The sequence below is a fragment of the Ostrinia nubilalis genome, chromosome 6 (assembly GCF_963855985.1).
Source record: "Ostrinia nubilalis chromosome 6, ilOstNubi1.1, whole genome shotgun sequence".
Classification (NCBI taxonomy): Eukaryota; Metazoa; Arthropoda; class Insecta; order Lepidoptera; family Crambidae; genus Ostrinia; species Ostrinia nubilalis.
The window spans coordinates 11,064,809-11,091,282 of record NC_087093.1 but is presented as its reverse complement, the minus strand read 5'-3'; the positions used below and the strand labels follow the sequence as shown (position 1 = coordinate 11,091,282).

Genomic DNA, 26,474 nt, shown 5'->3' with positions numbered 1-26,474 from the left:
TCTAAATTACTGTGTACTGTAAATCGTGTTATTATACCTACTTATTCTGTATTTTCTTAAGAACATTTTCTCTCAGTTATACTGTAATAATATGTCTATGTATATTGTAAGAAGTTAAATACCTTTAGCAACTTAATAAATAAACATTCTTAATAACTTAATTAATAAACATTTTTTCTTTCTTTCTTCTTTATCAGCTGAAGTACGTATTTTCCGTGGCAAACGACATCTTGGGTTACGCGCACGAGCGTTCAGTAGTTGCGTCTCTACATTTAAGCTTTCCGATTTGTTGCTCTATAATATCGAGTAGAAAATATAATGAAATCAAATTTTTTATTGTTTGTCATATATAATTATTTTACTTAAAAGTGGCCAATTCATATGGGGAATGATTTTCTTATAGGGTTAAAAACAAAACAAAATAATGCCTATTAAAACACGATCTATGAATTTATTTCATATTCTACCATTCCTAGATTGGGTTTTACATTATACTTAATTAATGTTAGAACAAAACTTAATTTACTTACTTAGTTTTTAAATTAAACTAATTCAATCTGTAGTCACAAGTTCACAACCAATATAAGAAATAGAAATTGGGTAGTCGTCACCGATACAAAACGCACAACGTTTTAAAAAATATTGCAACTTAGTCCTGAAGTACTTTAACCAAAAACTTAAAAAGTGCCGAAGACAAAAATAGTCAATTTCATTTCACATGATAAAAAAACATTGTTATGTTTAGTGGTCACTGGTCAGTAGTGGTCAGATACCCAACTGTTAAAACGATAATGACAATAATTTTGTTTCAGGAAGATGTTATGTACGATTAAGACAATATTGTGAAAATATTTGTCATTTATTATAAACTATTTTATTATTTGCAAAACTGCGTGATGGGTTACGGTGGAAATGCAATACTGATACTTACTGTAACTTAATTAAAACCACCATAATTGGTTTTTAATATTAGTTCTACATCCCTTAACCCACTATAATTTCTTTTGTACCATTCTATCCATTAAAACTTGAATACCAAGCAAAATAGATTCTTAAAGGAACTTTACGCACAATAAATTCTTCGTATAATACTTTAACGTATTTTCTTATATCCAATGATATTATATAAAAACAAAAGCAGATATGTCATAAGCGCTCACGCTGTGAATACTCAAATACGTCCCAATTGGGACGTCTTGTGTTTAGTCTTCGTGTGGCCTGCGTCGTGCGCAATCGCGTGCGTACCACACCGTAAGTTCCTGTGTTCTTACCAAAATAAATAAAAAATGCCATCGTGTGTGTTTCGAAAGTGTACCAATTATGACTCTAAAGTAAACAAAATACAAGGGATCTCTTACCACATGTGATTATGCAAAATTATTTAGTATTTATATTTTCAATTATTTATGCAAACAATCAAGACGCCATGCGCCATGTTCAAGTTAAGAAAGAGAAAGCGATCTTGTTTTGACGTTAGAGCGATAAGGATGCGTGCGATGCGGACATAGATTAGTTAGTGCAGAATCGTTAAAACTATAGCTATCTCTTTCATTTGCGTGCTATTTCGTATCTTTTGTTTCACTTATCAGTTACATTTGTCAATGTGTGCAATTTGGAATAGCTCGGCACGGATTAAAATCGTAATTTCTATGAACGTAACATATCTATAGTTCTATAATATCATTGCTTATATCTATAACAAAGAATAACTTAATAAATTATAAATAACTTAAAAACATCTTAAAAATTATGTTTCTCTAATAACAAATTGATCAGTCAGCAAAACCTCTTTCAATTCTATGAGGCCGGCCTAGGTCTCATATAAATGTGGTAGGTACTGGCCACGTCACGTAATACAAATATACGGTTTGTTCTCTGATTTTTGTACAACCAACCAATCTAAATGCTGGCTCTTTCCTTGCACAAAGGCTTAATATTGCCATTCAGCGAGGAAATGCAGCCAGCATCCTCGCCTCTTTGCCTCACGGACACACTTTTATTTTTGAGTAAAATAAGTTTACACTTTTATTTTGTTAATAAAGAATAATATACACCAACAGCACCTCAGACTAATGTAGAACCTATTACAACATGTTAAGTTGCCCCAGTGTTCAGCTTTATATGCTGTCGTTTTTTCATACAAGACTGAGATTGCGTTATACATACCCCGTTACACCTTACTACGGTAAATAACAATGAGTCAATTATGGAGCACTTATATTTGGACATTTCGTTGTTTTAAGACACCCAGGTAACTGTGGTTATTTTAGAGCGTAATCAGATTCTGATACTAATGTTATTCTTAAGCAAATATCAAAGAAAATGTTTTTTGTTTTTGGAAACTAAATAATTCGGAATGCTATACAGGCACTGGCCAATCGAATAGGCTAATATGTATAATACCACGTAAAGAGTTCAGGCATTTGTACTCAAGTCTCATTTGCTCCCGTACACCACAATGAGTTTGTAATTTGTCCTGATACTGGCCGGTTTGTTGTTGTTGCTCTCGTCGATCAGCTTCATGTCTCGCAGCACGTCCACGTAGTCGAGCATGAAGTCGTCGAACACGTCTTTTGGCATAGGGAAGGGGTTCACTGCCTGAACTGCTTCTGTGGCAAATTAAAAAAAAGAACTGTCAGAGAATGACGCTTGGCGGGAAAGTGAAGCGTCATGGTTGGCTTTTTGTTTTTTTTTTAATTATGTCGTAATAATGCCCAGTAAATTATGTACATACTCGTATTTGTGAACGTGCTTAAATAAAGGCAATTTAAAAAATAATGCACTAGTGGCATCAAATCCTCAAACTTAAATTGAAATATGTAAGTATAGAAAAGTAGAAGAGCTTGTGAAGTTGTGCTTTTATGTAACTTACTTTTTACAGATTCAGGACTGTTGTAGATAAATATTTTCTCTTGACATTTCACAGAGATATCATTGAATCCTATTTTATTCATCATTTTCCAGATTTCTTTCTCTGGTTCCTGAAAAATAACAGGTCAAATTGAGACATCTTGAAGTAAAAGAAAATGTTTAGAAGTGTTAACTACACACACACTTGATGGATTGGCTTGAACTTTTAATATAAAGATGTACATTGGTGAAGAAAAGGGACTCCTCTGTTAATGACACAGCATAATTCACAGAAATTCTACCTACAGAACACAAGGTTCCGCATGAGAGAATGACACGCACTTCGCTGATTTTCAAACACAAATCACTGTTTGCTAAAGTCGGCTTAAACACTAATGTTATAACTTAACTAACTTTCTTTGAAACTAATTTCAAAGAAAGTTTCTTCAATAAAAATCATTAAGTATACTCCCATGAGAGAGAAATGCAACACTAAGATAAATTGGGAATTTTCCTTATAAAAGGCCGTATCAAACTGTATAACTCGATGATATTTTACCTGTGACTCATGGTACGGCGATATGAACCGGTCAACGCCTCGCAGCCAGCTGCTCCACTTGTTGCTCTGAGCCAGGATCCGGTATACATCGAAGACAGGGTTGTGGCCGAGGAAGCTGAGCAGGCACTCGCCTCCTGGAGTGAGCAGGTCGAAGATGTTCTCGAACGCTAACCTGGAATTATCAAATCAAATAAAAAAAAACTTTTTTAGAAAGTGAAATAAATAAAGAATTCAATTTACTATAATAACGTCTCGTTTTACTATAATAAAGTCTCGTAGTAAATGTAGTGTACGCCCCGCTGCATGATGGACCGACGCGACGCCCTAAAGAAAAAAGCGGAAAATCAAGTTCTATGGCGCCTCAACTGAAATTATGATGATGCCTGACAGTACCAATGGATACTACTTTAATTTCAAAATAGATGTTGTTTCAATTATGTAATTATTTAGGTAATTAGGTATAGCCTGACCAGGAACATAAAAACCCTGGCATAGAGGCGCGTCAATTGCATTTGATAGTGCAACACTGAGTACAGTCGTACCTGTGTTAAATTAATAGGCTAACTTTATGTATCAGGATTCAGGATTTCGGGCTAATTTGATATTTTCATAAATTAACGACAAAATATCATTATAGGTAACCTGGTTTAAATAAATTAAATGAAACCATCAATCGAGCTAGTAGGATTTATTTTATTATTCATCAATAATCAAATTCAGAACTTGAATATTTAACTGCAATGTCTGCTCATGAACGCTTCAAACTCGGTACTTCTTTCCCAATTCCATAAAATTCAAGACTTAGAAAGTGACAAAATTTTTTAAAATAGGTAGTTGAAACAAACCACAGCTAATTTTCATAGTGGACTGTACTATACGATAAAAATGTCAGTCAATTTGACAACCTTTGTCGGAAACATTATTCAATGAAAATATTGTCCGAACCCTTAGTATTTCTCTTCGACAAATACTTTAACACATTGTCAACCACTTTTCTTTCACGACTATAAAAATATTTTAGCAATTTAATTCACAAAATCAATTGCGCACATTTAAAATAAAGTTTATTTACACTTTGACAGCAATAGACTGACATGCAAGGTGACATGTCAATGAAGTTTTCAGTTACTGTTGCCATTAAAAGAAATTAGTACCATTAGTTTTCCGCAACATGGCGAGGGTTTTTATGTTCCTGGTCGGGCTATAATTTTTTTTAAGCCATAGTTGCTATTTTTCTAAAAAAAAGGTTTGCATTCTTCTTCATTTCTAGTATAGCCTGACCAGGAACATAAAAACCCTGGCATAGAGGCGCGTCAATTGCATTTGATAGTGCAACACTGAGTACAGTCGTACCTGTGTTAAATGAATAGGCTAACTTTATGTATCAGGATTCAGGATTACGGGCTAATTTGATATTTTCATAAATTAACGAAAAAATATTATTATAGGTAACCTGGTTTAAATAAATTAAATGAAACCATCAATCGAGCTAGTAGGATTTATTTTATTATTCATCAATAATCAAACTCAGAACTTGAATATTCAACTGCAATGTTTGCTCATGAACGCTTCAAACTCGGTACTTCTTTCCCAATTCCATAAAATTCAACACTTAGAAAGTGACATTTTTTTTTTAAATAGGTAGTTGAAACAAACCACAGCTAATTTTCATAGTGGACTGTACTATGCGATAAACATGTCAGTCAATTTGACAACCTTTGTCGGAAACATTATTCAATGAAAATATTGTCTGAACCCTTAGTATTTCTCTTCGACAAATACTTTAACACATTGTGAACCACTTTTCTTTCACGACTATAAAAAGATTTTAGCAATTTAATTCACAAAATCAATTGCGCACATTTAAAATAAAGTTTGTTTACACTTTGACAGCAATAGACTGACATGCAAGGTGACATGTCAATGAAGTTTTCAGTTACTGTTGCCATTAAAAGAAATTAGTACCATTGGTTTTCCGCAACATGGCGAGGGTTTTTATGTTCCTGGTCGGGCTATATAGTATTTTCATTGCTCAGTAGAGGCACATAATTTTACTTTACTGACTTTATCATTTATTTTGTAGTTTTTGATATTCCTTATTTGGAATTTTATTTAATTTGATTTGAGGTAGGTACCTACCACAATAATTTATTTATGTAACACGATAAAAGTATTATTACTATTTAAAGACTAATGAATAAATGAGTTAGTCATACGAAAAAAAATGTGTCTCTATTGATGAATTAAATAAATGTTTCAATAAATTACGCGTCGATGATAGTCGATGATATTATTAATTGTCTTTTTAACCGTACCTAATTATTTTTCATTTATGATGTTATAAACTTTATTTTGAAAATTATAAAAAAAAACAGTTTAAATTTTTAATAACTAGAAGAACTCTATATAGAAACACAATGCGGACTTACTCTTGATCCTTAATCCAGTGAAGGGTATAAAAGGAAAATACATGGTCGAAGGCATTCCTCAGGTCCTTCGGCAGTTTCCTCTCAATATCCAGTACTGTGAAATCAGTCCGCTCGTCCTTGTGATGTAGGTTCGCAAACGCGACCATTTTCTCGCTTATGTCGCAGCCCAAGAGTTTCTCGAAGTTGTCAGGTACGTACTCCCGAAGTAGCTTCACGGTAACACTGCCATCGCCGCATCCGATATCTATGATCCGCTCCCCGCTTCTCTTCCATCTGATTTTATTTGCGAATTCTTCTAAACAGTCGATGGCGTCTCTCTTTTGGAGGGTGTTGTTCCCCTGGTAGAGTTCGGCGTTGTTCATGTTTAAAATTAATTGTATTTTTCGTGTGTTTGTTGGCTGCGCGTGCGCTAGGTGGCTGAGGCGAGCGCGCTTGCGGCGGACAGACGCGGCCGGGGCGGCGTACGTATGCATTTATAGTGCGGGCCCTCCACGCTGCAGTCCAGGGCTGCGCGGCCTGAAGCAAGCGGAACAGGCAGAGGGGTGCCACTCATCTCCTGTTCAAATATTAATATATTAGTCATAATCATTTTCAGGTTATCTCCGTATGTGTTAATGACAACAATGAGGATATTTTTACATTACATTTTTTACCCGATCATACCGGAAATGCGTTGAATATTGTTAAATGCATGAAACTGTAACAACGTTTTAAAAAAAAGAACAAAGTAAAAGACACGGTTTCAGTATCATATTTTTAAACATGCATTCTAGACATTTCATTTTATCTAAACCGCATTAACCAGATAAAACTAATGGAGAGTTCTTTGACAGGATCAAGACACAGAATCGACTGAAACCTTAGTTTAGTGAGATTGCTGAAATTGATGTGTAAGATTAATCATTCAGTACCATATGGTACAATTCAGCGACACGTTTTACTAGGGAGTATAGTGACTGTAGAGCCTTAGCCTCTATATTATATAACTACCATTCTAACATTCCTGCAAGGTAAATTGAAACCTGAAACTTTATATCTTTACTAGGTAACTAAATAGGTTGATATACCACCTCTGCTTATAAAGGGGTACTTAGTTATCCTACTGCAAATTACTAAAACTGTTCAGCGGTTAACGTTAATCAAACTACTACTAGCGTCCTCTCTACATTTTCTATCGCCAGTTCGATTATGCGCCATAAATGTTTGGCCACTGTCTCCTCGCCTCCTCGGAGTTAGATTAGAATTCTTTCTAATTTTTCCATGTAAGCGATCGATAGCCTTCATTGGTATGATTTACATAAGTACGTAAATTATTATGTACAAATCCTTTAAGTTATACACCGTGTTACTTTGCATTCTTGCCATATTCACAGAGGTAACTACTGATACTGAACACAAATCCGTAAAAAAATAATGCCCGAAATTTTTTTTTTGTTCTTGCTTATTTTATTTTATCGACAATCTGTTAAACACACCACTAATTATCGTGACGCATGCACATCACTTGTTGGCGATGGCGATGGAGACTTTTTTACTTTTTATTGTATTTTTAAATATCTATTGCAATCTATTTTTGTCTTTAAAATGTCTTTTTGACACTTGTAAAAAAGTTACGGTGTTTATAGTAACGATAGCTTTGAAAACTCTGGCTATAAACATGTTTTTGGTGTCGACTGAACGTTAAGTTGGTTAAGTTCAGGAATTGTACAGATAGGGTCTAGAATTCGAATCTTTTCTAAAATAGCTAAATCTTTATGTAAGCAGCTTGTTGATTAAGGAAATAGTAGATAGGTACTCACTATGCCTAGCATGACACGACTATATTTGGTCACTACTTTACATAACAAAACCCAACACGGAAGACTAGGCTGGTTCATATTTTCCTTATCTTTTCGTTAATGTATTCTAAAGGTTGCAAAATACAAAGTAAGTCTATGAGCGCTGAAATTTTTTTTCAGGAAAAAATCCACAAAAATTAACGAAATTTAATATTTAAATAAAACGAGTGTTTTTTGCTTATACAAGTGAACATGGCTAAATGTTCCGTTACGTATTGTTGAAAGATTGAATAATCTATATTAATATAAATGAAAACCAGTCAATTCGAAGTCGGACTCGCACACCGAGGGTTCCGTAAAACTTGTAAGTAGGTATGTATTCGTAAATTTTTGTTCCAGAAATTAAGGTTTTCGAGCAAAAAACAGCCCCATGGGAGCCCCATTTAAATATTAATTTTATTCTGTTTTAGTACCTCTATTTGTTGTTATAGCGGCAACAGAAATACCTACATAATCTTTGAAAATGTCAACACGGTTTATGAGATACAGCCTGGTGACAAATGGGCGGACAGTGGAGTCTTAGTAATATAGGGACCCTTTTTTACCATTAGGTACGGAAACCTAAACATGAGCATTAGTTATTATAATTTTGAATGACAATAGATGACAATAGTCAGGTAATGAATGCAAACATAAAATATTGCGAGTTTTAAATTTATACGCTAATAATAGAAATGCATTTAATTAAAGCAAAATACATGAAATCAAACGATAGTCTCTTGCAAAACTTAAAAACTAAAATTAGCTCTACATTCAGTATGGGGCAGGATAATATTGCTGGTACTTAGTTATTTAAACATTCACGTCAACGTTAATTTTTTAACCTTTTTCCTGTTATATGGGGTTTTAATTCAGTAGGTAAATCATAGTTTTTCCGTGTATAGTAATTATGTAACTTGCTACAAAGTAACAATGCGATTTCAAGACATACTCACCGAAAATAGATTCAAATGAACACGCTTATCAGTATTTTGTATCGTGACATCTAACTTATTGTCAACGTGCCTTTTGTTGAGCGCAACACCTTCCTGATATTAAATCTAACCTATTTTTATTTGACTCCTAGATTTTAATGATAATTCAACAGATATTGCGTCAATAATTGCGCAAATAGTTGTACAATAGGTATCTGGTGGTAGACATCCGTGTTTTCCTAGACTGTTGAAATAAATATGACCTTAAACTTAAGCTAATTTACCCAGCTGTTACATAAAATTTAATATCTTCACTTTTCATGGAAATGATTCAAGTGGTAAGACAAAATAATTTGGTTAAGTAAATACCCAAGTAACAGGTTGCGTTATATAAAATAGTTCAACAATCGTTACCTACGAACCAATTTCCGAAAATTATAAAACATTTAATTACTGTTTTTTGCTGATAAGTAGTTAAAATGGACAGATACTACAAGAGAAGAATACTTAGGTATTAGTTTGTTTTTGATTTGAAACGATGTTAAATTTAATACTTATTTAACTGCCTAAATCTGATTTTCGTAACTCATAAGTAATTTATAATGTAATCAGTTGATATTTACATGAATAAAAAAATTCTATCTATTCTAAAAATTAAATGTAGTTACTAGTGGCGAAAAGCTTTTGTTTTAAACGACGTTAGACCACTAAAGTTTCAAGATAATTCGTAATGCTCCTGTAGCAGCCCTGAAATGCCAAATATATTATTCCAGTCTACAAAAATGATGATGTTTCGGATTAAACTAGTATAGTTACTTAACTAGAGAAAGAACCTGGAGAATATAATCAAACTGTGAGGTGTATTAAGTATTGTGAATGCAGCGATCAAATTGACGCAATCTATCATGACCTGTCCCATACTCACTGCGGTGAGCCGTCCTTACAATACCGACTTGAATACGCCGGTACGCGTGGTCAGTACCCAGTGCCAACCAAATGATATGCATTGTTTACTCCAGTATTCTTTATTAAAACGCTACGTTCAGTTTACATTAACTTATAAACGTCTTTAGGCACTTACATGTTATAATAATTTAAAATTATTATCAGTTAAACTGCATAAGGTTTTGTTTTGCGTAAAAAGTGCAATTGCATTTTTGGCAACGTTACATCTTGCAAATGTCGTATGTGCGTTGTTGAGCTGCAATGAAGTAAAGGTCTTGTGTAAATGTAATTAGGGTTTAATTTTGATTTTGATGATTTGGTTGAAATTGTCATGCTGGTCACACAGTCCCGGCGCACTCGATCTTTCTGACCGACCAAAAGGAGCATTGCCCCGCGCCGCCGCCGGTTCTTTTTATTGCGCCGGCGCAACGCATCTACTCGCTTGGGTTAGGATTCTTGACCTAGCCTAATGCGATTTGTATTGGACACGGTCGAGTTTATTTGATATTACGTCATGTTATGGCTGCCACCCACAAAAAATCTGCGAAACGTTTTTCATGTATTTTTTGCTAAGTTATTTACAAAACAATGTGATGAATGATACCTACTTATTGTACAGATTATCATTATCATTCCCAAATGTGTCTCGAAATAAGTATAGGCAAAAGCGATAATCCTCCATTTTCGTCTCTCTGTTTATTGTTCAGTTAAAGGCATATCAGTTAGCCTCATAATCGCTTCACACACAATAAATTTACCTCTAAAAATAAAATAATTGCATTTATTAAGGCAAGCACTTTATTTTAAACTTGCCACAATAAGTATGCTTGTTCCATGTAAGTGTCGATACATTACCCGAGTGCATTTCGGCTATAACGCACGTCGTAATCTAAACTTGAAATTCAAGGACAAAGTTAAAAACCGCCGAAAAAAATTCAAGTCGGTGCATCCATACTGTATACGCAAGTGCACTCGATGCTTGCAGTTTACTGCGATTCTACGAGCTTGATCCTTGGTACAACAATTTTCACAGAACTTCATTACTTACGTCGATACATTTGCGGTTATTTTACGAAAATTTTGCCATGCAGTCAGTCACACGCAATACTACGACTACTATGACTACGGCGTAGAGCTGCGTAGACAGGCCTACGGCGTAGATAGTCTTAGTCTAAACCTTGACTACTGCGTTATGAAAACTTTTCAGTAAGTAAGTATATTTATTTGCGATATAACTCGGTTATTTTAGTAACTTTCAAATTTCAAAGCAATGATTTTCCCCAAAAAAGCTCAAAGTATGGTTTTACATACTTTCATTACTTATTCACACACTACCCTAGTTCAGTGATTGTCTGTCTGTTTTTTGTCGATCGTCACATCTTTGACTTTCAATCAATGACAGTCTACCGACGGCTATCATTCCATCTTAGTATCGTACTTGGTTTTAGCACGTTTTAGTCGCGCGCTCGGTGTATCGTTAAGCTGATATTATGACTTTATCGAAACTTTTTATTTAGAAACTGTTCTAGAAATATTAAGCCTTGGGTCCTATAACAGTCCTTTATTTTGGCACCAGAATATTCAAGTGTCACATTTTGTTTATTTAGAGCAAGTTTTGCTCACTCATTGTTCAAAGTATCAAGTAGTTTCGTGCGTTCCTGGCCGGCAATGTCACCCCGCGTGGGTTCAAGCGCCGAGCGCAAGCAGAGAAAGGGATCATAAGGGAAGTTTATTATACCCACGAACATGTAACGCACCTTTGCATGTACTCGTAATCTGTATCTCAGTTACTGATATTATTCCTGTTTGTATAGAGCTTTAAAATTACATTATTGAAGCTCTTGAAGTGAATATCTGACCTCTTACTTTAACAAACGTCAAAAGTCTGTCAAACTCCAAACAAAAAACACCGGTTATGGTTATAGTTACGGTTAGAGAATGTGGTGCAACTCAGCCATATTGTTTTAAACTGTCGTCATTAACTCTATATGTATAATTTTATTTTTCGCGATTTCTGTCATGCCCGATTTAAATAAAGTGTTAGAGTCCCAATACAATTAGCATTTACCTCTTTTCTTGACCGAATAACATTTTCTTAGTCATCATTTTACGGTCTGTAAATAAAGTAGGTACCTACCGAACATGCTATTTCCATTCAAAAACATGCTCGCACGCTATAACGTACAGAACATGGTAGATGTGTGAGCCTTTATCGAATCAAAATCTAGGAACAAATGTCTTGCTTAGAGATTACAGATCGCTCCAATCCGCACGAAGTATCTACCTAGTATGTAAAGTTTTTGGTGATGAAGAGAAGTAGAAGAAAACAGTCCATTTTTTATTGGAATTACACAAACAGTATTAAGTAGCTGTTATTTTTTTTGATTTCACAACGTTTACAAACAAATGGGTTTATTACGAAATCATGTTACCACATAATTTATTTGTTAAGGTAAGTTGAAAGGTATTTTAAGTGGCGTATTGGTAAAGGTGTTAAATAAAACATCGACTGAACAAACATAGTTTGATTAGAGTAAGCCCCGTGGATTGTTCACCAACAAAATCACTTTTTTCGCTTCGAACTCGTTCAGTTAGTATTTCCCAACGCTTTTATTGCTACCATCAAACCAATACAGGTTCCCTCGCATGTCAAGATGTTTATTTGGTGGCTTAGAGTTCAACTCAAACGATTAAAAAACCACAGGAATGTTTTCAGTTTTTCGAATGTGCTCATGAAACCTTTTTTATTTAGGCAATTATGGTGTTTGTAATTAATTTAACATGATTGGGCCAAACCATTGTTATTGTAACTGTTTAGGAGTATCTCCCAAGCTACTCAATAGTTAGTTGCAGAGAACTCTAAGGACTCTAAACTAGATCTGCACGTAGCAACTATTTTTCAATCTACACTTTTTCATACACTAATATAAGCATTGATAAGTTTTCATGAACAATGAATGCTATATCAAAACGTTTATGCATTCTATAAATAGGTACAGCTTCTATCAATGTGCTATATAAAGAACCATCCAAGTGTGTTTTAAGGATTACATATGAATTTGTACGTCTATGAGCTTTGCGTAATACCTCCCAACTTGAGAGCTTTCGGGTTTAGGGAAGTAATGACGCAATAGACCGGAGAAAGTTAATAGAAGTGGGAATCTTCCAGCCGGTTTCTGGAATATTTAATTTAATGGGAATTGCTTGATAACATGTTAAGTGACCGCCTGCTGTGTGGGTGTGAAGATTAGGCAATACGTTACTAAGCTTGTATTTGAATTTAAATAAGCTTTGTTATTCAATAAAAGCTTTTTAAAGGTAAATATTATTTTATCCTTCAGTGTCTGTAGGTTTCAATAAAGGTGGTTGGAATCAATCGTAGGATATTCATTAGGTAGGTACTCGTAAATGGATAATGAATGAAATAAAATAATTTGATTGTTAACAGAAAATTAAACTTTAGGTATACTTTACGCTTTACTTTTAATCATTTTAAAAATGTAGTTAAAGAGTTAGTTCTGGTCAAAGGTCTCTACATAGAGCATGACTAATGTAGTAACCAATTACAGGGAGTGAGGTTCGTCAATTCGCAGACATTACGCATAACTACACGATCTTTCACTTAAATTATTGTAAAAAAATTCGTACTTTCGACCTCTCACGACCAGTTACTGAGTGCGTTGCCCTGTGAATATAACTGCCCAAATTTAAAATGATTGTGCTTTCTTTGTCACTCATTAGTTGATGGCCATAAGTAAGAGAGGGCCGAAGAATTTGTTTAGTCATTGGCGGCTATATTCGTTGCTGCAGTCCCAATGGGTCAGGCCTTAAGGCAGGTTATGAATAAGGTCATAAAGGGTTTGTTATCGTAGGTTTGATGTTTATTTGTGATTTTATTAGTTCTAGCATACTATATCAACGATTCTGATTAGTTTTATAAAACTAATATTTATTAAAAACAAGTTCTGAATACTTTGGTGGTATTGTATGCACACTACTTACAACTGGTTATTGTTAAACCAAATCATTTCTTTTTACAATAAAACATTATATGTAATATTACGTTATAATATCCTGATTAAAGTTACTAAAACTGATAATAAATTAGAAGTTACTTGATTAACAATATAAGTTCATTTAACACTAAATAAAAAAGCAAGATTACATTTTTTAACTTTTAATTTTAAACTTTTTTTAACCTTGCAAAATACAGGCTGGTTAATTACATTATTTATTTGTTACGTAGCCATTGCTGCCATCTATGCGGTAGAGTTTAAAATGAATTATTCGATCTCTCAACGCGAGAAAGCACCCATCCGAATATGGGAGGGAACTGCTACAGTAAATAATGTCTGTGTGAGACCATAGATGGCGTGGACAAGCATTCTTTGTATTCTGTATTTTTTTTAAAAGTTCTGGTTCTAGAGACACCATAATTTAAAAGTAGAGTAGCATCACAATTACTCCCTTGGATAAAGGACAGTGCCAATCCATGTATGGAAGTTGGACCAAGTGCTGCCCAGAATGAAGCCATAGTGCATTTTGTTCCTCAGGCCTATACTAATGTGTAAACCGAAGCGCACTGAAACTATCCCTGGAGTTAAGAGAAAAAAAGAGTTTTGTTTTGAATTATTTACATATAAAATATCATCGATGTATACATACTACGCATAAGATTTCGCGATTGTGGCATTAAATAACACTCGCTATGTTGAACTTAACCATACTGCATCCGTACACGTTACTTTAGTGCGATTTAGACATTTTTTATAAACGATCTAGCGCTGTTTTAACTGTTTGGTAAGTTGACAGAAATTCATTATTTCCAAAATGAAGCAAGAAGTTTTAGTTCTCTATCCTTGCAAAAAAATAAATTTATTGGTGTATTACAATCGATTATTGAAGTTATTGTAAGCTAAAACTTCTTGCTCCATTTTGGAAATAATTAATTTCTGTCAAGTAACCAAACTACTGCAACAGCGCTTGATCGCTTATAAAGAATGTCGAAGTCGTACTAAAGTAAGGTGTACGGATGCAGTATGGTTAACTTCAACATAGCGAGTGTTATTTAATGCCACAATCGCGAAATCTTATGCATAGTACGTATACATCGATGATATTTTGTATGTAAATAATTCAAAACAAAACTCTTTTTTTCTCTTAACTCCAGGGATAGATTTCAGTGCGCTTCGGTTTACACATTAGTATAGGCCTGAGGAACAAAATGCACTATGGGTTGATCCTGGGCAACACTTGGTCCAGACCCTGGCACTATCCTTTAGAGTAATTATTAAAAATAAAACGTAAGAAGTTTCCCATTAGCACGATTTTTTATATTTTATCCTGTAGCCGTCTTGTTAAAGCCTTTCTTGGGTTGTTCTGGTCACGGCGACATATCGTAGTGACATTTTTCTAGGAGTTTTGCAAATAACTCTATTTGAAATTATTTCTTAGACCCATCCAACCTAGTGTCTTTACATAAAAATACCTTTCATATAAATTATCATCAGCAATCAGTTAATACGAGGATGTAAATATTGGTCCGGTAGGAAAAGTAGTTATGTCTGAGTAGTAGACTCAACTTTTTTTGTTTGATAAACTATAAAGAAACACCCTGTATAAGCTTTGCTTACTTTGAGACTAGATAGATGAAGCTGTAATTTAATGGCCAATGATATTTTATTCTTATTTATTTATTTGACACTTATGATTGTAGTAACACAGAACTATGTACTAGTACATACTACGGTAGTAGCTTGACGCGGTGTGCTACCACTACTATAAAGTCGCTACGTAAATGGCATGTCGTCCGCTGTCACGCCGCTCTTCACACATGCCCGCTGTTTGACAGGAGGCTTAAATGCATCCTCTAAAATTAGACAAATCATTTAATCTTACATTTTTTATGACTCTCAAAATCTATTATTGGAGACTTGTTCGCAAGTAGGTACTTATTTTAGGTCATTTTCACTTTAATTTGAAGTAACCCACAAAACATCGAAGTTCATTTATTGATGTTCAATTAAATTCTCTCAATTCCCGGGTCTACAGCGCGGAAGATCAATGCCCACACAGGCAGACCATTCGCAGTATTTTACCCACACAAAGGCGAAGACGTACCTAAAAAATATACAAAAAGCTTTTCCTAAGAATAAGCGGGACGGAGTACGGATCTTATTTTTCTCGCGGCTGTTTCAGTCGCTCCGGGAGTGGGGGGCAGGAGTGGGGGTGACCAGCCTCCCCCTGCAATAATACTGCGTCACTATTTTGCGCCATTACCTACACTCGCTTCCTATTTTATAAGTAGCGTGGCCTCTAGAACGTTGCTGTGCTAGAGTCTTGGTATGAACTATGATAAGTACTAGGTCTCTCATAACTATCATGTGATAATTTTGGTACGATCCCTGTTCCAGAAGTACGAGTAGGTGCGCGCTGTGTAACTTGATTCTGATTGTGATAGAAGTTCAGGATCAATTACTTGAAGACCAATAAGTTTATGATACAGATTTGGGACTCACCTAGTTTTTAGTTTCAGGCTTGTTACAGGTCCTACTAGGCTACTTAAGGCATTCAGAAACAATATTTTTTAGAGAGATAGAGTGTCCAAAAATTTAGAATGTTACTTGTCCCAAACAAGTAGCTTTGATCGATCGATTTCTGAAAATGGGACCAGAGTTCGACATTTCGATTAAACTATAACAGATGCCTGTTGCAGTTCATAAAGTCTAATCTCGCAATTAGCATTACCTAAACTGTAGTAGAAGTAAATAAAAAAATATTATTCAGCGAGTATTTCGCACAAAACTAAGCATTCTCACAGCAGCGCAGTTACGTTCTAGTGCTCCAGGATTTCGAGTGCTAGCGCTCGTTGGAGCAGAGCTGCTTTATATGTTCGTTGTTCAACTCGTAGGTGGCTTGCTCCACTTTTACATATACGTATCTATTGTAACTTGTTATCTATTTGCAGTTGTTGTACTGGGAAATTTCGTACGTGCATTGAGTTTCAATCCTGGGAGAATGCTCTCGAGCAAATTTAATTTTAAGCTGATTGCTTTAGTTAGCAATAAGGTGAGGGAAATATTTTATGTGCGCCGTCTTTGTATTGCGGATAAACCTGAAGTTTCAGCTCTTTGGGTATCTGATTAATTTCTTGGAGAGTTAATTATGTATAAAAGAAGAAGAGCTATTTCTTGTGAATTGTGTTCGTTTCATACGGAACATTGATTAGTAATTTAATAATTAGTAACAAATAGGATATGCAAACAAATAGCGAAATTACTAGAAGGACAGACTTATATCAACGAACCCCATTTGCGCGAATATTCTTAAAATGTTCATCGATTACCTTTACATCTATATCTATAAAAGCGAAAGGTCACTGATTGACTGACACATTCATCACAAAATCTCTGAAACTACAAGTGCTAGAAGTCTCAAATATTTCATGAGGGTTTCTTTGAGAATGTAGGTGCTCACTAAGACGGGATTTTGTAAATTCAACCCCTAAGGGAGTAAAATGGGATCCACGCGTACAAAGTTGCGGGCGGTCGCTAGTAATAATATAGATTTGTTATATTTCAAGATTTAAGATATATAATCCTAGATTCCTGAGAAAAGGCGATGATATTTTTGGACGATTTTCTCACAGTGCCTTAAAAATAATTTAATAAGCTTTTAAAAACGCTTTCACAAAGTTTGTGCCTGGACAAGTCACTGATAATTTTCAGATTCCGTATCGAAATAAAATTAGTGAGGCTCTTTGCAAGCAAGTTTCGATGTACGGAATCTGAAAATCATCAGCATGACCTCCTACTTCAATTTGACTATCCTTTTAATTAAACGGCATTCAAAGTTACCATTGTTTTCGTATTAGGGTCCCATTATTAATCCGCTGTCACCGTAACTGGCGGAATATTCTCGTAATCAAAATTATGATGAACAATTTGCCGGCGGTCCGGCGTAAAGTGAGTTTGCCGCCGAACGCCGGAATGAAAGCTGCACGGGCGCGTGTATCGATTGTCAATAATTTGTGCTCGCCGGTGGCGGATAGACTTAGCTCATTGTTTGCCTGAAATTATTTGCGGCCGCAAACTCTCATCCTCTGCAATGTGTTAAAATTTCAAGTCATATAACCGATCTATGCGAGAAATAAGACAAAAATATCAGAACCCATTTGTAGAAACAACTCACATAAAAAAAGAACAAATAGTTACTGTCTGAATATTAATTTAAATTGCTGCAGACTTTTTTGTATGTAAAATCAACTACCCTAAATCATCAAAATACTTAGTACCTAGTCCAGTTCGAGCAGAAATTGGTGCATTTATATCATACTATGTTGAATATTATGTCACACGATTCTTTCATAATTCAGTTATTTTCCTGCTCTATGATAAAAACAACTTGATCTAAGACATTATTTCTCTAACAACACTTATTTTTTAACAACCAATAGTTTCATTTACATTCGCAATCGTAATAGAGGGTCAGTTTACAAAGTATTCCGAGGTCATCATCAACGCAATGATGATGCGTCACAGCGTCACGTGTGTGCCGTGTGACTTGACATCGACTAAGCAAACAGGCCGGCTTATTAAATGAATTGCAATTTCCCAGCTAGTGCTCGTTAATTGGCGATTGTATGCCACTATTGTTCCGGTGGCGTTGGTTTAAAACGCACTGGTTATTATGGAGGAGCTGAATTAAACAGTTTTCGGTTTCCGGTAGTAAATAGGTGATCGGGAAATGCCACTGATATGAAATTGTTTTGCTGATATTTGCTAACGCAATTGGGCGTAATATAAAATAGAAATACGGCTCTACATCTTATTGGAAAGACAATAAAACTTTTTTAGGTAGCCACTTAAAAAGTTTATTAAGCTTAAGTATTTCAATTTTGCCTCAATTATTCAAATATTTAATGCCTCAAAGTACGTTCATTATGAAACCGGTACATGTGCTGAATTGTGCTGCAATCTGAAAATGCAACTGTCTGATCTGGGGACATCTCCACTAGACATACCTTCACATAGGCTTGGAGAACAACTTTTCACTACAAAATATATTTTCCAGCTGTTCCGTCCACCGATTGTTTTCCATTGCGGCCTTAGTTCGAGGTTGGGGTTTTCCCAGTATCGAGAGCGTTCGATGGTTGTGTAAATAGACAGTGCCGTCGGAACTGAACATTGAGTAGGAGGTGTTTGGTAAACGTGTGGGTGTGGGGCGACGGTCCTTTGATTCTGGCGAGATTAAACGTGCGGCAGACGGTGGCGCCTCTATCGATTGTTGTTGTAATTACAACGCTATCCTCGCCCAGTCGCAAATGAAATTGTTCCGGACAGAGCCAGCTCTAGACGCCACGGTGAGTTTCAGTTGTCTCCGGGGCCAGCGGGGCATTGTGCACTGTATGCCCCTGACAGTGGGGCTGCGGCGGGGAATGCGCGCCGCTGCGGTTGCGGGAGCGTTATTGCATACAATGCATCGTCCAAGGTTGATGAAATTCCCACGCCCACAGTGGCAATGTAAAATGTAAGAGATTCGGGTGGTTCCGCTTTGTAATGATTCTACGTAAATAGGGTGTTGTTGTCATTGGCATAATTAGTTTTATTTGTTTCAACTTCTTTACACATTTGTAATCTTAGCTACAATGATGGAAAGTTTTTCAGATTTTGCAGTTAGTGACTTTACATTTAATTTTTAGCTCACATTGACATAAGTAAGATCTTTCTTACTTATGTCAATGTGAGCTAAAATTATAAATAGAGCTAACCAAATTTAGAATTGAGGAATCAAATTAAAAAAATATTAACTAGCAAACCTATTACTTAATCAACTTGAATTTAACTAGGTTGGACGAGAGCCTTTATTGTATAAGAAACTTCACCAGAGCATTGCTCAAGAACATTATTTAGGTCAGAAGTGACTCAGTAAACAATTCTTGGTATTTGGTACGGATACGGTAGGTACCTACTTAAAACAAATAGAACAAGAAACTGACACACTAAATCAAGAAATTTCAAAATTCTCAATAAAATTGACAATGCTCAATTAGCCCAATAATAAGTAGCCCATGGACAATTCATTTCAAGAAACTACAGTACTAACAATCCCACTTATATTTCCAAATCAGATCCTAAAGCATACATTACCCCTATAAAACTTTATGCAAAGAGGTCTACAGTCATATACTTTGCATACTGCCCAATAGTGCCCTCCCAAATGTAAGCCTTAACGGTACGACTGCGCAGTGCAGCTACGTTCCAATTCATTCGAATCCAAATACGAATGGGAATGGAGAGAGCAATAACAGAACATTCGTCGCCGCATTTACGTGTACGTCCCGTAGACGCCCCCGACGCATGCGCTTCGGCAGCTACAGAACAAACCGAGTTCCAATTCCAATTGTAGAAAAAAAATAACCAATTCCAAATAGAGAAGGCTTCGCGGCGGCCAATGGGAGGGCTCAGTCGTAATGCCGACTGTGTGGGCGGGGCAAGTGATATCTAGCATTGGAATGCTGGTTGTATTTGTTTTGCCGGATTCGAAGGCTTTATTGCTCGGTGTTTGAGCCTCTTTCCCTTTGAGGGTGCGCCGGCGGAAAGCTCGCTACGGAAATGGGATGAACCGTCTCACATAATGTACGATTGCTTTGCAGCCTACTTGTGACCCACATATACATCTGTGATTGTACAGTCAGAAAACAGAAACAGAAATAGTAGATAGGACATGATCTAGATTAATTACTTAATTAAAAATTAACAACGAACAGCAACTGGAGTGTATTAAAAAATAAGCAAAGATTTGATTAAAATTGTAAACAGGAAGATCTTCATACATAAAATTAGGTTGTAATAAAATTAAGGAGTGTCCCTCTTCCGACTTTATGAAACTGTGAGTATTGATTTTTCGATAGGGAAAAAACGAAGGCAACGATCTATGCAGATCTGGAGTGCTCTCCGCACATCAGATGGCACCGGCGGGGCAGCCTCCGCAGACAATCGAACGGTGGGGGCCCCCACTGGAGGTCGGGGAACCGCCAAAGAGCATTATCCACCACTGGCTCCAGGAATGCAGAAGTGACAGTGCTTTGAAGTGCTGCTCAACGAAGAGGACTGAGGACTAGACTTGTTTTCTGCCTCTAATATGTGCCCCGTTATAAATGTGTAGTGAGATTTTTAGTACAAATGAATTTTCATTAATGAAACATAGGTACATACATGTTCATTGTGAAAAACCTTGGGGGAGGCCTTTGTCCAGCAGTGGACGTCATTTGGCTGAAACGAACGAACATACATGTCCTGGTTTATTTTCTCATCTGAGAAACATAAATGTGTTCTAGGAAATCACATAAGTATTTTTTATGTCTACAGTAGCTCTTCAGTCCAAACAGCTTTCGTCCAATCTAATCCGTTATCGTTTCATACTGACATTGTTTTCAGGTTCCTAACGTCCCTCCAACTCTTTTCAAAGCCAAACCGTACCTCTACGTGCATATTCTTTGCCGATATCGACCCGTCGCCGGCGACTTCCCATTCTCGAAGTAAAACACGGCGGGAAGGAAACCGCGGGATAAACCGCCCCCAGCCACCCCCACCCGATCTTTACGTTTCAGGAATAAATATTTCAGAGCGTGTGCTTCGGAAGTTAAAGTTATGTATCGCCCGGGCCACGGTAACAATCTGAGAATGAGAAAAGCCCGCGCTACTTTTACGTAGGTTGCTTTGTGTGGCTCGGTGACGTCTCTGAGTATTCTAGTTACGTACTTCCATTATTCACGCGTTGTGCTACGTACGCTGAAGCTGTAATGCACAGCATGTGCCCGCAACATGTCTCTTTTTATATGTAATTTCGATATTACACTACCTACTTATTTGGGGGTTAAAAGGCTTAATAAAGAGACTGACACCTAAGAGGTAGAATGTTATGAATATTCTTTATTATGATTTTACGACGGTCCTGATATTAAGCAGGCATAAACACATTAATAATGTCACCAGAGATAGTTGAATCAACCTTTGATATCGTTGCGCATTTTATCGTAAGTTCCGAGGTAGTTCCCAATTGGAGAAAAACTTTAAATGTCTTTTCAGGGATCGAATCCAACACCGTTCACCAAATGATATTGTTTAGTTAGAGAGGTGATAAAATCGTTTGGTCAGTATTTTTTGTAATTAAATAAATATCATGTATATTTGTTATTTTAAATATTGATGATATTCCTCATCAGTCAATCAATCCTATTCGTTCACATTAGCAGTTCGTGCTGTATAATAAGTGTGAATAAATAGTAAAACGTTTAATTTATTCCCAAGGAATAATCACAGAGACACTAATAGGCAATTACTAGGCGAATGATGTTTATGGGGAGCGACAGAGACCTTGAGCCTTCCAGCGTCATCACTCTATATTTCTATGACTCAATCGAAAGTTTTAATTGGCCTCTATGAAGTAAGTACACGTTGTACTTATTATTATTATTTTAAAGTACGGTCTAAGTAGCTACGACTGTGAAAAAGTTCGATCAATGTTGCACTGAAAAAGTGATCAGTATTTTAAATTTGACAATGGCAATTTCACGATATTCGTAATTTTAGTTGGCATTTTTGGCATTAAGCTCGGAAAATAGAATGGTTATTTTAATTAAATTAGCTTAATTTTCTCATTAATTAATAAAAACCATAATAAATTAGTACCGACGTGAATAAGGTTTGATATAATAAAAATTAATTTACCACTGAAAAGTTTGAAGATTCAGGAGATTTTATTTAGTAATGCGAGTATACACTAACCGAGCCTCCACTTTATACGTATTATTACACGTAGAGTAAATTTTCATTATCGCCGTTTTATGGTTTTCTGTAAGGTCACCACGATAACAAACTGCAACCTCACCCAACTGCGTCTGTGTAGACTTACTTGTTCGCTTACAAACTTTACTTAGAAATATTGAAAATACACTAAGATAACTTTTAAAGCACCAATAATCAAGAGGCTATGCCAGTCGGGGCTCTATTTATTTTATAACGTACTTTTTAGTAAATGTAGAATGTAATAATTACGTAAAATCAATTAAAAAATATAATGATGACTCTTATTTTTAGAAATACGAGTAAATACTTATTTCACACAAATAAAAAAATATTAAATTAAATTAATCACGTTATTAAGCAATCAAAACGTTATTTGATAATATTATTCAATGCATGACGAAATTTTATTGTAAAAATACAAAATGAACAATTATAAAATGCAAAACGCACGGAAATCTTTATAGTGCAACAATGCATTATTAATATTCATAATGCGTTTATATTGACATGATCGCGCGAACGTTAATATTATGTTAATTTATTATGCTAATTGCATATTTGTTTGATCATTGGAACGAAATGACATGACCTATCTCACTTACTAAAGTAACTAGGTTTACTTACCGGCAGGGCAGTTTGTTGCTGTCAAGATTATAGTGCTGTGATCATAATAATGTCCGATTGCACTTTAACCGACACCGGTTTATTGGCAGGTGAGAGACTTATGAGCAGGAAAACGTTCGCTTGGCTAGATGCAGTTGCACTAGTGATCGAATCGCGATTACACTCGCGTTTCTTCGTATGCAGTTCTTACTACGCACTAGCGGCAAATACTCGCGAGCGGCCAGTGGTGGCCTACCTTGCTCTTCCGCATGATAGATTAGTAAGATAGAAAGATTAGACATTTGCATCTAAATTCTAAAGAATAGTAGAAAAAAAATCCGTAAAAAGAAGTAGATAAGTACATACTTATAATAATTCACAGGCTGTGGAAATGATTTTTTTCTTATTTAGTGGAAAATATTTTCCTAACCAATGTATTGAAATTGAGGTAAAGTCTCTCTCTGAAAATGCAATCTCTGCTGTTCTAAGAAAATTTATTTTAATAATTGTTCTTCCATTTCTGTTAAATCTCATTATACTCCGAGCCTTTGTTAATTACTCTATTAACCTGAATTTCCTAAAGAAACTGTTCGTTACTGAAGAAAGATCATTTCTTGAAATATGTTCATATTCATAGATAGAAAACTGAGTAGTCAGCTGAAAAAATTACATGAAAACCTTATAGTATTTTCAGAGTACCTAATTTCCAGGAACTGTTAGCCGTTCCAGAGTTAAAGTAGATTATTTAGTACTAGTACCTACCGAATGTACACTACAGTTAAAAAAGTACACTTTTCAAAAAGGTTTAGCAACGCTGGGAGTGTAAGTATATACTTTAATCATGTAACGTGAGTGTGTATTTATGGCAGCGTCATTTTACAGCTGTGGCGTATGTGAAATTTTTTACCTTTCAGAAATTTACGTCATTCTTTTCTGATTGCGGCATAGGTAGTATCTTTAGTTACGACGTCATCGTAATAAATAATGATGCATTACGGCCTACTGATGAATTAAACTAAGAATGTATTAAGGATGTAAATTCAAATAATGTACGAGTTTGCATTGTTATAATGGAAGATTATTTTATATTTTACAAAGTATTGTTGTAATTTTGTGTGCTCAAAGTGATGCTTTTAGGTAAGTACACGCGCCTTGCCTATCCCTAAGTTAGGTAGGTACCTGTTGCATACTTGGTGGGCCTAAAAGTTAGTGTAAAAAAGATAACAACAGAAACTTAAAAGAGCATGAAAATGATTTCATTTTTTAAAAAAAAGTGAAATATAATTAAATATATTTTTAAGTGGATGTTTTATTAAATGTTCACTACAAACATAATGTACTAAAAATGTGACGGCCGTTTGGTGTAGTGGTTCAGAACGGACTACTATGCCGAGAGGTCCCGGGTTCGATTCCCGGCCGGGCAGAAATTGAAATCATGAATTTTAATTTCTGTGACGGGTCTGGGTGTTACTATGTATAATATGTATGTATTAAAAAAAAAAAAAAAAAAGTATATAAGTAGTATATCCGTTAAGCTAGCACCCATAACACAAGCATATTAATTGCTTACTTTGGGGCTAGATGGCGCTGTGTGAGATTGTCCAAAGATATTTATTTAAATGTCTGTTTTATTGGTATTTTTATTTAACGACACTGTAAAAGCGATTGTAAAATGCTAAACTATTACTTATTTTTGTTTTGTGTAGTTTTTTATGAAAGCTATTTTTTTATATTCTAACATTGTTTAATTGATCGCAAATATATTTTTACTTTACCTTACGTTAAGCTAAGTAATGGGTCCAAAGAGTTGAACTCCGACGCGAGCATTCTAGGTTCGATTTCTAAGTGGGACACACATAGAGTAAAAATAATTTGTGTATTTTACTCCTAAATAGTTCAATACATTGTAAACAACTGACTGTAGAGCTGATAGTCGAAATGTTGCCTGAAATTTATACGAGTATAAACTAATATTATAAAGAGGAAAGATTTGACTGTTTGTACTTAATGGACTCCGAAACTACTGGACTGATTTGATAAATTTTTTCACCATTAAGGTTCGGCCAAACCAACGCGATCACACGCGATCAGCCGGCGTGCAGCGATGGCGATCAATGCATTTAAATCTGGTCGCCATCGCTGCACGCCGGCTGATCGCGTGTGATCGCGTTGGTTTGGCCGAACCTTTAGAATCTCACATTATTTCTGATAGGCGATACAAAGTTCGCCAGTTCAGCTGTAGAAAAATAAATGGCACAAACCAACTTGTCAATAAACATCGATGGCACAATTATACTTATTGGCATTGCGCAATATTGATAGATACGCAATTTCCGCGTCGATTTTTATTGCTTACGATATGTTACTTCGAACATGTTTATTACTGACGTCGTGCATCCGTCTGTTGCATTATAATTTTCATTCATAAACATGCCTCTTCATTTCTATAAATAAATAAAGATTGACAGGGTTGATTGTGCGTGTTCCTATCTAACTGCTTTATAAACTTACTTGTTTAATGTAAAAAATGGCTTTCCATTTTCACTGTTTGTTTTTCCAATAAAGCGAGCGAGCAATACAAGCATTCAGAATCCTAACAACATTTAAATACAAAATAGACATAAGTACATTTTTTTAATTTTATGCACTAGCACTACATAGCACGTAGGTATTTAACATTATTGTAACATTGTACAGTTACAAATAGATCGTAAAGTGTTTACAATGAAGTTGAACAACCTCATAGATTAACAACACTATAATCGTAAAACTTTTCCATACATAGGTAAGTTGTTTTTGATCTATTTGACGAATGTCTTTTTGTGGTATGCACCACATATAATCAAATTTATTGTGGAAGGTATTCAGGGATTTTCCTAATTATATTTTATGTCATATTGAAGAAAGAACAGTAGTATTTAATGGTAGCGTATACCTAATAGGCTTCTCTTGATGTATTCGCTTGTAATTGATTGAGCATTGTTCAAGACAAGTAATAAGTAGGTCAGAATATAGTCATTGATATGGAGCAATCATATTCATAATGCAGCCAATTATCATGTCGATTAATTTTGTCTAGATCTGTTTAGAGGTTTGGGATTGCAAATAAATAATGAAACGTTACTCTGACTCTTAAACTTATTTAAGGGTTCATCACAAGAGTTTAATAACTTACTATTTCAATCAGTATTTTCTTTTTGCTTAAACAATATTCAGTAATACAGGTAATCAGAACCTACAACAAATTGTCTTAAGGAAATCATGAAAGCAGACTCCGAAAATTTTCTATTTTCCTATCGTGGATGTACAGTCACGGAATGAAAAGGTTCGTCAGTTTTCAAATTGATTCCTTCAACGAATCGCGAGCACATATTACCTTTTGAAACTATGTTACAGAATAATCTCGAGTTAGAGAAAATAATCTTTAACTGTTCGTCAGTAAAGTTCAAAATTATCCAGATCAAAGTTGTTTGACGATTTATCTTGTCAAGAAGATTATTATGATTGATAAACTAAAACCTTCTTGT

The 26,474-nt window shown here is 35.3% G+C and overlaps 2 protein-coding genes across 2 annotated transcripts in view; both read right to left on the bottom strand.

Moving 5' to 3' along the window:
• LOC135072622 (transmembrane protein 62-like) overlaps nt 1-26,474 on the bottom strand; it is a 229,583-nt gene that overhangs the window by 123,578 nt on the left and 79,531 nt on the right. The window lies entirely within an intron of this gene.
• Nucleotides 426-23,138, bottom strand: LOC135072611 (juvenile hormone acid O-methyltransferase). The gene is made up of 5 exons (XM_063966606.1): nt 22,969-23,138; nt 5,839-6,394; nt 3,410-3,581; nt 2,873-2,981; nt 426-2,609 (listed from the first exon to the last, which is right to left on the bottom strand). The coding sequence occupies exons 2-5, from the start codon at nt 6,309-6,311 to the stop codon at nt 2,437-2,439; spliced, it is 927 nt and encodes a 308-aa protein (XP_063822676.1). The 5' UTR covers nt 6,312-6,394; nt 22,969-23,138; the 3' UTR covers nt 426-2,436.

Excerpts from the sequence above, each read along its gene's own strand:
- LOC135072611 (XM_063966606.1), bottom strand. The coding sequence starts at position 6,311 with ATGCATACGTACGCCGCCCCGGCCGCGTCTGTCCGCCGCAAGCGCGCT. Across the intron at positions 3,582-5,838 it reads CACTGGATTAAGGATCAAGA|GTTAGCGTTCGAGAACATCT; the intron begins GTAAGTCCGCAT and ends TGATAATTCCAG. Across the intron at positions 2,982-3,409 it reads CGCCGTACCATGAGTCACAG|GAACCAGAGAAAGAAATCTG; the intron begins GTAAAATATCAT and ends GTTATTTTTCAG.